Genomic DNA, 16,033 nt, shown 5'->3' on the forward strand with positions numbered 1-16,033 from the left:
CACAACAGCCAAAATTTGGAAACAACCTAAGTGTCCATCAAGAAGTGAGCGGGTAAAGAAAATGTGGTACATATACACAACGGAGTACTATTCAGCCATAAAAAAGTACAAGATCTTGTCATTTGCAACAACATAGGTGGAAATGGAGGTTGTTAAGTTACGTGAGATAAGCCAGGCACAGAAAGATAAACTTCGTTATGTTCTCATCTATTTGTGGGAGGTAAAAATTAAAGTAATTGAACTCCTGGAGATAGAATAAGGATGGTTACCAGCAGCTGAGAAGGGTAGTTGGGGTGGGAGTATGGGGGCAGGATAGTGGGGATGTTTAATAGCTACAAAAAGTAGTTAGTAAAAATAAATGACTTAGTATTTGATAGCACAACAGGGTGACTACAATCAATAACAATTTAATTGTACATTTTAAAATAACTAAAAGAGTATAATTGGATACTTTATAGAACAAAGAATAAATGCTTGAGAGGACAGATATCCATTTACCAGGATTGGATGATTACACATCACAGGCCTGTATCAAAGTATCTCACATACCCCATAAATATATACACCTACTGTGTACCCATAAAAATTAAAATAAAAGCTTTCAAAAAAAAGTATCCTGGTATATGCAAGAGAATGCTCATGCCAACATTATTTATAAAGCAAAATTGTAAACAACCCCAACGTGCCTTGGCAAGAGAAAGAATAAAGTGCGGACAGTCACAGGATGAACATTAGATGACAATCATCAAACTGCCAGATACGACCACCATCAGGGATACAGCTCAGAAACAATATACATAGTATGATACTATTTTTACACAGCTCAAAACTCAAGGAGGCATTATTTAGGGATACATGCACATGTGGCAAACTGCATTTTAAAAATGAGAAGGGGGTGCCTCTCAGGGTGGAGATGATCATGGGTCGGGAGGCAGGGATTGGGGAGGAGCCATGTTGTTTATGTTCTATTTCTCAAATTGAGTGATGAGCCCATGGGTTTATCTAAGCTTTATAATTTACATGTACATTACATATATTCTTTAGTATATATCAAATTACATAATTTAAAAATTTTAAGAAAAAATTGGCCAGGTACAGTGGCTCATATCTGTAATCCCAGCACTTTGGGAGGCTGAGGCAGATGCATCACTTGAGCTCAGGAGTTCGAGACCAGCCTGCCGTCTCTACAAAAAATACAAAAATTAGCCAGGCATGGTGGCACACACCTGTGGTCCCAGCTACTCAGGAGGCTGAGGTGGGAGGACTGCTTGAGCCCAGGCGGTTGAGGCTGCAATGAGCTGTGATCACGCTACTGCACTCCAGCCTGGGTGACAAAGTGAGACCCTGTCTCAAAAAAAAAAAAAAAAAAAAGAAAGAAAGAAAGAAAAAATCACCAGCCTAGTGCCTGGTAGTCCAAATCTTACTTGCCACCAGCATGACCTGACCTCAGAGACAAGAGGAGGACAGCACCCTGGAGGCTTGGGGAGATAGGATAGGTGTCCCCGCAGCCACAGGAAACAACTGCCTCCGTTTCCTACTTGTCAAATGAGTACAGTTGGTGCTACCCACCTCAAGGGCCACAGTGAGGACCAGATGAGATAAGTGCTGTGTAAGCCACAAGATTCTGTCCACATAGACGTTCACTGTGCCATACAGATGGCTGGTTCCTCTAGGGAATTACTTCCCCTCCACTCCTTGCAGTTCTGTGGGGCTGCCAAGGCCTGACTCCCCCATCCTCTGGGCTCAGGGCAAGGAGCAACTGCAGGCTAGGCCAGCAGGAGTGTTCTTCCCAAGTTGTATGCACAGGGATGGAAGGCAGTTAATATGGAATCATTTGGGCCATAGGGCCCCCTAAAAAACGTTGTCCTGATCTTGTTCCTGACATGCCTGGAGCTACTCTGGTTTTTGTCCCGCCGGGCAGGTCAGATTAAGCACTGAGTCTGATGCACCTGGCACCATCAAACAGCAAAACCAAAACCGACTCTTTCCTTATGGAAGTCAACCAGAGTTTCTGTTGACTGCATTCAAGGAAGCCCAGCCAATTCAGGAGGAAATGCCATTTTATTTCAAAAGCACAGGCGCAGTTCGGACATTTGCCAAGGGAGGTAAAGGAAGGTATCAGCTGAGACTGCTCAAGTGCACCCTGCTTCAACGGCCTCCTAACTGGTCTTTCCCCATCAGTCTCACTTGCCCCCAAAGCCTTCAGGAATACACTGCACTCCAGATTAATTCAATTTATTCCAGATTCACCTCCAGAAAACACTTTTCTGGGGAACAGGTGACTAGCAGTAGGTAGTGGGGGAGGTGGCATCTGTTGGTCCTGCTCCCCCTCCAGGTAGGAATTCCCATCACCCACCTCATGATGGATGTGGTAGCAGTGAATAGCCCAGAGATTTGCCATCTCATAAAATTCCAACTTTTAATAGTAAACGCCAAATGCAGGCATTATGTTAAAAGTATGATTAACACCATGGCCCGTGGCAATCTGATTCTGAATCAGATCACCTACCACTGGCCCTATAGGTAAGCACCAGCTTCTGTGAGTTCCTGTGTTGCTGAAGAAAGGTAACAAGTAGGCACCTAGATCCACATGTCTGAATTAGTGGGGGTGGATGGGTGTTAGTGGTAGTAAATAAACAGGGCATGTGAAATGTGATTCTTGCCTTGAATTGAGCCCCTAACCTCTCTCATCAGTCTATTAGGACAGAAGCTCCATGGGAAAGCAGGTGAGGTCGACCATCACTGTGAAATACACGCCTGCCTTCTCAGGTGGAAGGAACTCATCTGTATGGCCTGTTTGCCTGGAATCCTGTTCCCTCTGCTCATTCCCTTCAATGCCAAATCCCACCCTCATTATGAAATGGGAGCTCAATGACCCAGAAATAATTTGAACAAACCTATTTCACTGAGGATGCATTCATTTTTATCTTCATTAACTCTTTGGGGCCTTGTCAGGTATGCTCAGAGCAGGATTTATGTTTCAACTGCTAGGTCTGGGGTATCTTAAAATCTGGGCAATTTGTACATTTAACTGAGGCAGACTTTTTTTTTTTTTTTGAGACAGAGTCTCGCTCTTTTGCCCAGGCTGGAGTGCAATGGCGCGATCTCAGCTCACTGCAACCTCTGGAGGCAGACGATATTTCATGTTCTGTAGACAGATGCATTTTATATGAAGAAAACTGTTTCCCTTTTCTATGAAAAAAACATAGCATTATCTCCTTTATGTTTTAACTGAAAGAAATTTTTTAAGTAGCATGTTACCCAGGTGAATGTCACTAATTTTTTTTCCCCCACAAACGAAGTAAAAAACATTTAACAAGCCCAGATCTTTTCCTGTCTTAAGACCAAAACACACATGCACACACAATGCTCCCCTAAGATGAACTGCTGGAGTAAACAGTAACTCATCCTGGGTGACTGGCTATTTATAAGATTTCACACAAGTAAAATGCTAAAATATGGGGAGTTCACACTAGGCTCCAAAGCAGCAACGGCAGAATAGATGGAAAAATACCCAGTCCTGAACCTGACCTCCCCGACGCCCATCGAAACCATCATTCTTATTCAATAAACTCTGCTTTTTATAAAATGTGGTGATTCCTCAAAAATCTGTGTTCAGGGAAGTATTCTTCAAGCACATACAAGTATTATTACACAGACCACTAGAAAAGCTTCTCATCATTGAGGTCTCTATGCCTTCCTAATTAATAACATAATCTAGCATTTCTATCCCACCATATTTCCAAAACACACCTGTCTTTGGTGAATTCATGCAAATACAACATCTTCTAGGAGATTATGAGGCGATGTGTTCAGAGCAAACCATAATCAGAAACAGCAAAACCAGAAGTCATCAGTCACAAGTCTCAGAACACTTTCTTCGAATACATAATATTCTGGTTTTATATTAAGAGAGTGTTTTCTTTTTCTTTTTTTTTTTTTTGAGACGGAGTCTTGCTGTGTCACCCAGGCTGGAGAGTGCAGTGGCGTGATCTCGGCTCACTGCAAGCTCCGCCTCCCAGGTTCATGCCATTCTCCTGCCTCAGCATCCCCAGCAGCTAGGACTACAGGTGCCCACCACCACGCCTGGCTAATATTTTGTATTTTTAGTAGAGATGGGGTTTCACTGTGTTAGCCAGGATGTTCTCGATCTCCTGACCTCGTGATCCACCCACCTCGGCCTCCCAAAGTGCTGGGATTACAGGCGTGAGCCACCGCGCCTGGCGAGAGTGTTTTCTTTAGCAGGATCCAACAGTTGAGCAGCACTATTGTCTACTATACTTCTTTGGGGAAAATAGAAAACAGAGTCACCAAAACATTGGGAGGTTGCATGAAGTGACTTAAGGTGAAATGGTCTTACAGTGTCTTTCCTCTCTGGTTAAGTCTTACATGGGGTCTGAAATTTTGTTCAAAAGCAAGGTTTCAATGTGCAGAATTCTTAACCTACAGAATGCCAGTAAATAAACTATGTTATTCACTATCAAATTGGAATTTAATCCCCATTCTATAGATCCTACAACACAGGACCAGAGAGTTAATTGTGAAGTCCATTTTTTTCCCCAACATCCCTACAAATCAGTTAAGCTGATCTTACCAGAAGCATTGCTGATGTTCCATTGGGTCTGGATAAGTGGATGGACATTTCAGGAAACATCCTGTCAATGCGGCTGATCACATCATCAACATATCTACGTGGGAAAAAAATAAACATGTGTGAACCACAACTCCAGTCAAGAACTACAGATTAATAGTATTCAAAAGACATTGCTTTTAAATGTAATTTTAAATCGATATAACACATTTTTAAGAAGGCAAATAGGATTAGAAACCTTTTAGTCTTTACCTCTGTATGTCCAGATAATGTGTTTTTAATGCTAGTTCTTGATTTTTCATTTTAAGGCATGACTATTAATTTTCTTCTATAGGAGGTCAGAATTTAGCTGTGTCACCTGCTGGGCCACTGGGCTCCAACAACACGGCCCCCTCCCTTTGTCCTTCCAGTCCAGGATGGCAGCAGTGTCCTGCTGTTGCGCACCTCCGGGCTGTCTCACTGTCTCATCTGGCTTCTCCTTTGAATCACTGGAATAACCAATTCCCAGGATTAAATTCCTTCCTTTTTTTTTTTCTTTGAGACAGAGTCTTGCTGTGTCACCTAGGCTGGAGTGCAGCGGCATGATCTCGGCTCACTGCAACCTCTGCCTCCCGGGTTCAAGCGATTCTCCTGCCTCAGCCTCCCAAGTAGCTGGGACTACAGGCGCACGCCACCACGCCTGGCTAATTTTTGCATTTTTAGTAGAGATGGGGTGTCACCATATTGGCCAGGCTGGTCTCGAACTCCTGACTTCATGATCTGCCCGCCTTGGCCTCCCAAAGTGCTGGGATTACAAGCATGAGCCACTGTGCCCGGCCAATTCCTTCTGTTTTAAATACTTAAAGTCATTCCTGATCTCCTGGTTGTGCTCTAATTCAAGTTATATCACAATTTTTACTTAAATCAGTAGTCTGTGCTTATATTCTAAAATCTTTGCATATATTTTTAATAGCTGAGCCACATAGTGGCTTATGACTACATTTATTTACTTATACAGCTTTCTGTTTTCTTACATTTCTATTTTTCTTTTTCTTTTTTTCTTTTTTTGAGACTGAGTCTTGCTCTATTGCCCAGGCTGGAGTGCAGTGGTGCTATCTCAGCTCACTGCAACCTCTGCCTCCCAGGTTCAAGTGATTCTCGTGCCTCAGCCTCCCAGGTAGCTGGGATTACAGGTACCCATCACCACTCCCGGCTAATTTTTGTATTTTTAGTAGAGATGGAGTTTTACCATGTTGGCCAGGCTGGTCTCGAACTCCTGATCTCAAGTGATCCACCTGCCTCAACCTCCCAAAGTGCTGGGATTACAGGCGTGAGCCACTGCACCCAGCCCTGTTTTGCCTTTTCATTTGATTAGTTTTCTATATATCTGTTACAGTCTTATTCCTAAACTCTCTACCTGGCTCTTACTCCAAACATATCAGGCAAGCTATCTGCTTCATGTTTTCCTTGGAGATATCCCACCAAAAGGGAATCCTCTATTCTTATAGCCCAGATGAAACCTGTATCTCTTAAGGTTTTCAGTGACATTAAGGACTTAGCATGAGAACTGGCACATATAAAGGACTCAAAAATTGTAAGTGCCCTGATTGATAGTTCTACCATTTACACCATGGGCCAATTCTGCAAAAATGCCCTCTCTTACTGGGATAAATTCTCCCCTACAGTGGTAGTGCATTGTGAAGACATCGGCCCATAGCACTGAGTAGGGTCTGGCTCAGGTCCTTTGAGAACGAAATTATACAAGAATTTGTGTTCACCATCCAATTACACTGGACACAAAGAGGATGTATAACATAATAGCTGACATGTAAAACTATCTATTAAGGATTTTACATTGGATTTCATATCCATTGGCTACGACAAATTAAATTACATGTCCATTAAGTCAGGGACATATAAAAGGTATATTCTCTTGGGGTAAGAGGGAGGTTAGTTCTCGGTTCACAACATGAAAAGATTTTAGTTTGAACCTGGGGCTCATGAGAGATAGCAGAAAACATAATGCCATTTGTTAAAAAGCGAACATCACACGCCAGCTCTGAAAGTCAGAAAGCGACCCTACTTATTCTCTAAGGAAAGCCTATCAGGTTTTCCTTAGAGAATGTTATGTTGAGTTTTAAAACTTTAAGCTGAAGAAGGAAGGGGAAAAATTAGAGAGGGCCCAGTGGTAAACAACAACAACAGTAAGAAGACTGCAGCAGAGATGAGTGAGAAGGCGTGGAGGTGCACTGAAGGGTATTTGCTCCTGGAGAAAAGAAGGCCGAGGGAGACTTTGATATTCTTCAAGTACATGAATGGCTTTTATGATCTCCGTACCAAACAGCATCTCCCATCTCTCAAAAGCACCATACCATGAGGATACGGCACCAAAAAGTGAACTTGCTCAGAAAGAATGACAGGCATTTCTTAAAGGCAAGGCCCCATTCTGCTGAATTTTTTTTTTCTTTTGAGACCATCTCGCTCTGTCACCCAGGCTGGAGTGCAGTGGCGCAATCTCGGCTCACTGCAAGCTCTGCCTCCCTGGTTGACGCCATTCTCCTGCCTCGGCCTCCCAAGTAGCTGGGACTACAGGTGGCTGCCACCACGCCTGGCTAACTCTTTGTATTTTTAGTAGAGATGGGGTTTCACCATATTAGCCAGGATGGTCTTGATCTCCTGACCTTGTGATCTGCCCACCTTGGCCTCCCAAAGTGCTGGGATTACAGGCGTGAGCTACTGTGCCCGGCCTCTGTTGATTTTTTAATGGTTTAATAAACAATCTTTCCTGGATGGCTAAGACACAGGCTGACCACACATCATCTCCCGTGGTTCCCTCTAGATTTACAGCATCATGACACACAACCTTGGATCTAAGCTTAAATGCTACAAAAGGGGTGAGAAGTGAAGAAAGGAGGAAATGAACTCATTTTTCATCATTGCCTGATGTTTCTTGAAATGGTGAAGGCACATGACAAAAACCTCATGCCCAAAGTTTATACCAGGTCACTGGAAACATTTCTGCATGTATATACTTCTTCTCTAAATCTATATGTGTGGTTTAAACCCAGTTTCTTCCGACTCAGCAGGAAGCAAACATCCACTGTCCCTGTGTGAATGGAGGTCATTGCTAAGTATATGCTAATGGGGAAGAGGATAGGCGATGTCTTCTGAACTGATCCTCAATCAATAGCCATCACAGTTTTGGAGAGCAGAAAGCAGATGAATATGCAGATCTTCAGCACAAAGGTAACATCATAATTTGCTTTCCATTGTACCTTTCACCTTGAAGGCGTCAAGATACATTCTAGAAAACTAGTCTCCATAGGAGGCTAGAAAAATAAATAAATGAGGTGGGTTAAGTGATGATCCCAGGTCAAGCAAAAAGCCAGAAACCAAGCTCAGTGTGTAGATTTCTAGAATTCCATGCCAACTACCTAACTTTGCTTGCTTTTAGTAAGGGCCAGAGTTCCAAATGGGCAAACAAATGTTCCTGGCCATTTTTGATTTCTTTATTGATGAGATTTTTACCTGTAAGAAAAGGCAATGGCAGAAGAAAAATAAGTTCCTAGGAAAAAGATCTGCAGTTGGCACAGGTAAGAAAGAGATCTGGGTGGGTTTTGTTGTTCTTGTTTTGTTGTTTCTTCCCCAACCCGTGACCTCAGACAAAGCTCAGCAAACTCAAAGACTGTATGAAGCAAAATGGATTTTCAGGAGATTGTTTTCCATTCACATGCCTAACACAAACGAGATGCAAATTTCTTTTCTACAGGTGACATTATGTATTTGCCAAAAGGGGAAGAGAGAGAAAGTCAGCTGCATCTTTAGCTGAGGAAAACAATGTCTAAATTCTCGAGGCAAAAATCAAAACACTTCATTTTCAAACAGACCCAACCTTCGAAACACAAATCAACCACTAGTGACTTGACAGAAATAAGGAAAGCTTGGAAGCTCAAATTAAAAATGTAGAGACAAAAATGACACTCTTTCTTGTTGAGGGAGGGGTGTTGGTATGGGAGGTGGTCTCTGGCAGTACTCTCCGAGGGCTGCCTCTGGAGACGGTGAGCACGGCTAGCGTCTGCAGGGGGCTCTGCAGTGCGGCGCCCCACTTTGAGAGCAGGGCTAAGGACAGGTAGGAACAGCGTGCTCCCCTCCTACACTTCCACCATATGTTACACTCTGTTCTGTGGCAGAATCAAATTACTTTAATTTTTACCTTTGGAATATAGGCAAACAAGCAGTAACACAGCAGTGGTGACTAGTTTACACTTGAGCAGACGCGGCGCGGAAAGACATTAATTTAGTGCCAAATTGAGCAGTGAGTCACAATTTGCACATATCTGTCAACCTGTTAACAGGGTAATAACTTGGAAAGACTGCTGTTCCTATTTACATTACAGAAGCCTTTCAAAAATGGAGAGCTGCTTGGTTCTCCTTCTTGAAGTATTTGGTCAATGAGCTGGCTTGATGGTCCAAGAACTGGGCTAGAAACACAAACTTCTAGAAATTACAGATTCAAATCAAGGTATGATCCATAACTTCAGTATGTTCAGATAGAAAACGAACTTTTAAGCAACCAGAGCATTCTGTTTCCCTGTCCTTTGCCCTAGCTGTGGTAAGACTCTCAACGGTTTCCAATCCACTTTTTTTCCAGCACAACCCAACCATCTCTTCCAGAAGGACAGCTTCAGTCTCAACTGCCTCAACATCTCCGCTGCATCAGAAGCAATCCCACCATTCTCAAATGGCGAAAATGGATTTCAAGAGCCCTATACTTTTGTTCACTTCTAATTTTCTTCAAGTAGCCCAGCTTGCTCCTTTCAATGGCCTTAGTCCGAGAATTAAAGAACACCAGGACCTCAGAGGTCCTCTCATCCAGTGTCCCCAACAATTTAGGACTTTAACAGCATCTCCAACAGGTGGTCTGCATAAATACCCCCCATCGCCACCTCATGAGGCAACCCCTTGCATTGCCTGACGTCTGATTTTTTCAAATCCACTTACTAGTATCTGCACCCAATCACCCTACTTTAGCCTTTAGAATGACACACAAATATTTCCTCCAAAACCTAAAGGCTTTCCTGGGGTCCATGAATGGACTTTATAAAAGACTGTTGGGTTTTCTGATTCTTTCATCAGTGGTTTTTAGTCTTTTTTTTTTTTTTTTTTTTTTCAGATGGAGTCTCACTCTGTCACCCAGGCTGGAGTGCAGTGGTGCAATCTCAGCTCACTGCAACCTCCACCTCATGGATTCAAGCGATTCTCCCTGCTGCCTCAGCCTCCCAAGTAGCTGGGATAACAGGCACCCGCCACCATGCCAGGCTGATTTTTGTATTTTTAGTAGAGACAGGGTTTCATCATGTTGGCCAGGCTGGTCTCAAACTCCTGACCTCACGTGATCCGCTTGTCTCTGCCTTCCAAAGTGTTGGGATTACAGGTGTGAGCCACCACGCCCGGCTGTTTTTTACTCTTTCTTGGGTCACAGATCCCTTGGAGAAGGTATGAAAATTAAAACACATGTCTGTACAACATTTTATATACAATCTTCTGCAGTTCATAGACCTTTAAAGTCCATTCATGGACCCCAAGTTAAGCATCCCTGCTTTAGCCCTGTTCTAGAACTGTGGTCCCTGGTTTGCTTTTTTGTTCTTCTCTGAATGCTTAACTTTTATTTTTCAATAAAGCTATTTTTATTTTTATATTTTTTATATATATATATATTTATTGCAGCCCAGAAGTGAACATAACTGAAATGGCATAGGGGGTACAAAGAATCTACTAATTCTGATCATCTTTAAATCATGTTTCTGTGATAGAGCCATAGGCTAGTTTTTGTTTATTTATTTTTTAATTGACAAAGATTGTATATATTTATCATGTACAACCTGTTGTTTTGAAATATGCATATATTGTGGAATGGTTAAATCAAGCTAATCAGCACATACACTGCCTCACATATTTAGCATTTTTGTGTATGTGTGGTAAGAACACCTAAAATCTACTGTCTTAGCAATTTTCGATAATATAATACATTGCTATTAACTATAGCTACCATGTTATACAATAGATCTCTTGAATTTATTCCTCTTACATACTTGAAATTTTATATCTTTTGATCAGTATCTCTCCCCAACCCCCATGCCAAGCCCTTGGTAACTACCATTCTACTCTCTACTTCCATGAGTTCAACTTTTTTAGATTCCACGTAGAAGTGAGATCGTGGCCAGGTACGGTGGCTTATGCCTATAATCCCAACACTGGGAGGCCAAGGCAGGAAGATGGCTTGAGCTCAGGTGTTCGAGATCAGCCTGGGCAACACAGCAAGATCCTGTCTCTAAAAAAAAAAAAAAATTAGCTGGGTGTGGTAGTATGTACCTATAGTCCCAGCTACTTGGGAAGCTGAGATGGGAGGATTGCTTGAGCCCAGGAGTTCAAGGAGGCAGTGAGCCATGATTGTGCCACTGCATTCCAACCTGGGTGACAAATAAGACCCTATCTCTTAAAAAAAAAAAAAAAAAGCAATCATGCAATATTTGTCTTTCTGTCCCTGGCTTATTTTATTTAATATAATGTCCTCTAGGTTCATCCATGTTGTTGTAAATGACAAGATTTCCTTCTTTTTCAGGCTGAATGGTATTCCACTGTATACATACACCACATTTTCTCTACTCATTCATCCACGAATAGACAGTTAGGTTGATTCCACATCTTGGCTATTGTGAACAATATTGCAATGAACATAGGGATGTGGATGTCTCTTTGACACACTGACTTCATTCCTATGGACATATACCCAGTAGCGGAATTGCTGGGTCATATGGTAGCTCTATTTTTAACATTTTGAGGAACCGCCATACTATTTTCCATAATGGCTGTACTAATTTACAGTTCCATCAACACTGTGTGAGGGTTCCCTTTTCTCCACATTCTTGCCAACACATATCTTTTGTGTTTGTTTTTAAACACCTGCCTCTGACTGTTACTCATCCTTCCAACAAAATCAAAGACCTACCTCCATGACTTCAGAGGTCATCTGATTGGGGTAACTACTTTTGCCCTCTAAAGCCACATTTCTCATGCTTTACACCCATGCTCCTTGTTTGTATAAGTAAAGGGCTCCCTACTTTTTGTATCACTGTTAAAGGCACAGCTCAGTGGTGAACTAAAGTCTCAAGTCCTGGGAGGGCCAAGGAGACCTTTGCTCCAGCTGCAGTGACTGTTACAGCCTCATCTAGGCTTCTTCCACGTCCCTGAGCAGGCTCACTCTATCTTGGACACTGTGCACACTCTGTCTGGAAGATTCTTCTCACAAGTATTCTCACCCCCATGCCTGGGTCATTCCTATTCATGCTTCCATCTTTGAGTTTCATCTTAAATGATGCTTCCTCAGGGAAGTACTGTCTCACACTTCCCTCGGCACCCCATCAGTCAGTGTACCCCATTTTATCTCTTATGGTACTTTTAAATTTGCTTTGTGCTCCTGTCCCCTTTATCATTAAATAATTTTTTGAGTGATTATTCAACACCTAACTCCCCTACAGAATTCTATGGGAACCTATGACTGTCTTCTTTGATGCTGAATCCCAGCACCTTGTCACAGTGCCTGGCACCCACTAAGCATGCCTTAAATATTTCCTGAATGAACAGACTGTACATTAAAAGTAAGCCACATAGACCCAAATTAGGCCATTATAAAACAACTACAATACAAAGTTCTCTTTAGCAGAGGAAGATGTGAGGTGTCGGGGGTTCATTACATTAGCCATCAAAAGTCACCAACAACAGCAACCAGAGAACTCCACAAAACAAACCTCAAAGAAAGCTGCAGAGATCCTTTATAGTCTTCCAGCTTAATATGCAGCTACAGAATCCCTGCATCTGTTTTAGTAGAAGCTCAGTGCCTCTTAGAAGCAAAACCTTCTAAAGAAACACACTGTTATTGATATGCCAATTTTAAAATGTTGCTTTTAATGAACTAATTAATTCTGCAAAACATTAGTACAAAGATGCACGCTACCAAATTGGGATTACAATACCAAAATGATAAAACAGAATGTGGAAGACATTTCTAAAGATATCGCCTTTGCAAAACATTAATTTTTTACTCCACACATCCAAATACATTGCAAACTATTTGTTATTAAAACCTTAAAATAATTTACTGGACAGATGGCTCCGTTCTCTAAAGACTGACCCCCCTCCTCAAAAGAAAAAAAAAAAAAACACAACAAATCTGGGCCCTAGCCAGTGATCCCCTGTTAGTGTGATGCTTAGCAGCTCAAGCCGGATTTAAATAGCACTTACCCCACACAATGTGTAAAATACATGCTGTTCATTTTCTCCACCCGTACAAAATCTAAAAGTTAGGAATGCATATATTAATAGACCACCTTTTGGGGAACAGGGTAATGCCCAGTAGATATCAAGAAGGGAATCATTTGCATGATCTGATTTATAAAATATTTATATCATGGCTGTGAAACATTTCTGATTATTTGCTCAAGAAAATAAAAACTACTTTCTAAACTGTACAACCAGGCCGGGTACAGTGGTTCACGCCTGTAATCTCAGCACTTTAGGAGGCCAAGGCAGGAGGATCAGTTGAGGTCAGGAGTTCGAGACCAACATGGCCAGTATGGTGAGACCCCGTCCTCTACTAAAAATACATAAAAACTAGCAGAGCATGGTGGCATGCGCCTGTAATCTCAGCTACTCGGGAGGCTGAGGCACAAGAATCACTTGAACCCAGGAGGCAGAGGTTGCAGTTAGCCAAGATCATGCCACTGCACTCCGGCCTGGGCGATAGACACTCCGTCTCAAAAAAACAAAAAACAAAAAACAAAAAAATAACACCAACCAACCAAACAAAAAACAAAACTGTACAACTAAAAGCGAGATTAGATGTACTGCAGACAGAAATAAACACACACTAGCTTAGATTTCCACACCATCTCTCACTACACACCCTTCTCATCCTAACACAACTGGCTACTTATCTACTGTGTTGTTCTCTTCCAATGAAAGACACTCAAAAACTTCAAGATCTCTTTATGGCAACTCAACACTTAGGCAGGCAGAGGTGGCAAGATTAGGAAGAGCTGCTTCCTGGGAGGGAAATGGTGACCAGGCAGTAGTAGATGGGGAGCTTGATCCTGTCTTCTCCTTAGTAGCTCTTGAATTTTGAGCCATGTGAATATATTACCTGATGAAATGTAGGAGAATCACCCAGGCAAGCAAATAAAAGCTACCCCTCCATTTCCAGAAGTCGAAATCAATGCACAAGGGCCCAGCACACACTGAAACGTATAAACCAACCTGCCTACCTTCTCCCTGCTACAGGGTGTCAAGTCGCCCTTTGAGTTCATGGGTATGTCATGCACTAGAACACGTGACAAATACCATCATAAAATAGAATTCTTCTTACACATGATTTAGCATGATTTAGAGAAGAATTGTTTACTATTCCTACAGTATCTATTAATAAATAGTTTTGAGTGCCTACTCCTCAACAATGACTGTGTTCTAGGAATGATATTAAGTACTAAGGATAGAAACAATTATGGCACCTGGCTCACAGACCTTGTGAGAGGGGAGGATGGCTGGGGCCCGAGCTTGGCCTTTCTGCTAGAGGAGGGCGAGTGACAGAGCAGGCACTGTTTTCCAGTTTTCAAAGCACTTTTGCACTCTTTGCCTCGCTTAATCTCTCGCCAACTCTGGGAAGTAAGCAGGGCAACCAGAAAACTCCTGTTTTACAAATGACAGAAAAAAGAAGGCTAAGTGACTTGCCCAGGAAGACACTATGGCTGAGTGGCACAGCTGAGCCCAGAATCCACGTCTCTGGATTCCCCATTCTAGGGCTTTCTTACACACCATAGTGCTTTTATTAGGTCTGCGAGGATTCCTTGGAAAAAGCAGGTTTCATTTTTGTCATTCTTCAGGCTTCTCAAAACACAACTGAGAAATCTTTTAGTAGTGTAGTTAACAAAATGAAATCAATTGATGGCTTTCTTTCTTTCCAGTCATTTGGCAAATATTCATGCAGTGCCTAAGTGAGCTCAGGGATGCAGTGATAACTAAGACAGTCTCTGCCTTCATGGGGTTTCCAGTTTCTTCAAGGCAGAAGGCTTGTCTCCAGAGAAACAGGACAACCAGGTTAAACTTCCTGAAGTTCTCCTGCTGGGTTTTTGATTTTGTGACTCTCAATTAATGTGCAAAGTTGGCAGGAAACAGGGAGGGCTAAAACAGTGAATACTTGCTTTGCATTTTATTTTATGTTAATAACTACAAATATTAATACAATTAATAATTTCTAAATTTCTGTTCTTCTTGCATTACAAATTTACTCAGGTATCTTGTGGGTCCTAGTTTTCCCTAAAACATTTAAGCAACATACTAAGTTTGGGAAAGAATTTTAATGTCACTCAACATCTACCTGCTCTGCAAGCCCTTACATATTTACGTGAGAGAAAAAAAAAACCCTAATAATAAAACACCTATGTTGAACTTTCCAGCAACACCAATTAACAATAGTTATTAAATCAGCCATTTCTGTCAGATCTGGTGAAATGACGCTTGGAGCTCAGATAGGTGGTGAACTGAGATGCAACAATTCACATGGAGTTAAAGCAAAGCAACCTGTGGGCAGCAGACATTCAACCAGGAGCTGGCGAGGGCAGATGATGCCTGCCTTCCCACATTCCAACGGCTTTCCCTCCCGTGCCCAGGGAGGGCTGAGGACTGTCACTGTGGCACCTCTTGGCAATGCTCAGATGTGGTGACTGCTTCCAGTTACTCAGTTTGCCGCACAGGTATAGAACCATTATTTCATTTCCATTTGATTTTTTTAATGTCCCTGAGAATGTACATGGTAGATTTCACAAAAAGAAACGCCAAAGAGAATGATCACAATCACTGAACGACTTGTTCTAGTCATAACCATACATTAAAGCAAATGCACACTCAGAGTCAGAAACAGTCAACACATCTGAGGAAACCGCAGAACCCCTCCTGGGACAAACACGCTATTTGTATGACAGTAAGTTTGATCGTCATTCATCAGACAATCAACTCCTTGAGGGGAGAGTCTGAGGCTCACGTCTTTAATTCCTGCAATAATTCTGCACATAATACATACTCAATAAACATGTGGTGAATGGGACTGATTTAAGTAGACTGAAACAAAGAGAAATAAAGATCCCAGAGTAAACGAGTAAACACAACTTTGTTCTGTAATTGGTTCTTCTACAAGTAGTAAAAATTTCTGAATCACAAAATGTCATCCAACAAAGTGAACAGACACAGTGAAGTTGTGCCCTTCCTCTCCCCTTTACTGACGGCATTACTGTAGGGCAGCTGGGTTATAAAGCAGGACTGAGATGATGACAAATGGAAAGTAACTCAAACAAAAACAGACCTTCCTGGGCGAGGTGCCTCGGCTGGAGCTCCAGGAGATTTTCCCACCTCAGG

General features: G+C 42.2%; 1 protein-coding gene across 1 annotated transcript in view; it reads right to left on the minus strand.

The window, feature by feature from the left end:
• MED27 (mediator complex subunit 27) overlaps nucleotides 1-16,033 on the minus strand; it is a 227,964-nt gene that overhangs the window by 80,384 nt on the left and 131,547 nt on the right. Inside the window, exon 4 of the mRNA XM_003276779.1 lies at nucleotides 4,595-4,688. Within this exon, the coding sequence (XP_003276827.1) occupies nucleotides 4,595-4,688 (94 nt within the window). The remainder of the gene's footprint in view (nucleotides 1-4,594; nucleotides 4,689-16,033) is intronic.

Source organism: Nomascus leucogenys, chromosome 8 (genome assembly GCF_006542625.1).
Source record: "Nomascus leucogenys isolate Asia chromosome 8, Asia_NLE_v1, whole genome shotgun sequence".
Taxonomy (NCBI): domain Eukaryota; kingdom Metazoa; phylum Chordata; class Mammalia; order Primates; family Hylobatidae; genus Nomascus; species Nomascus leucogenys.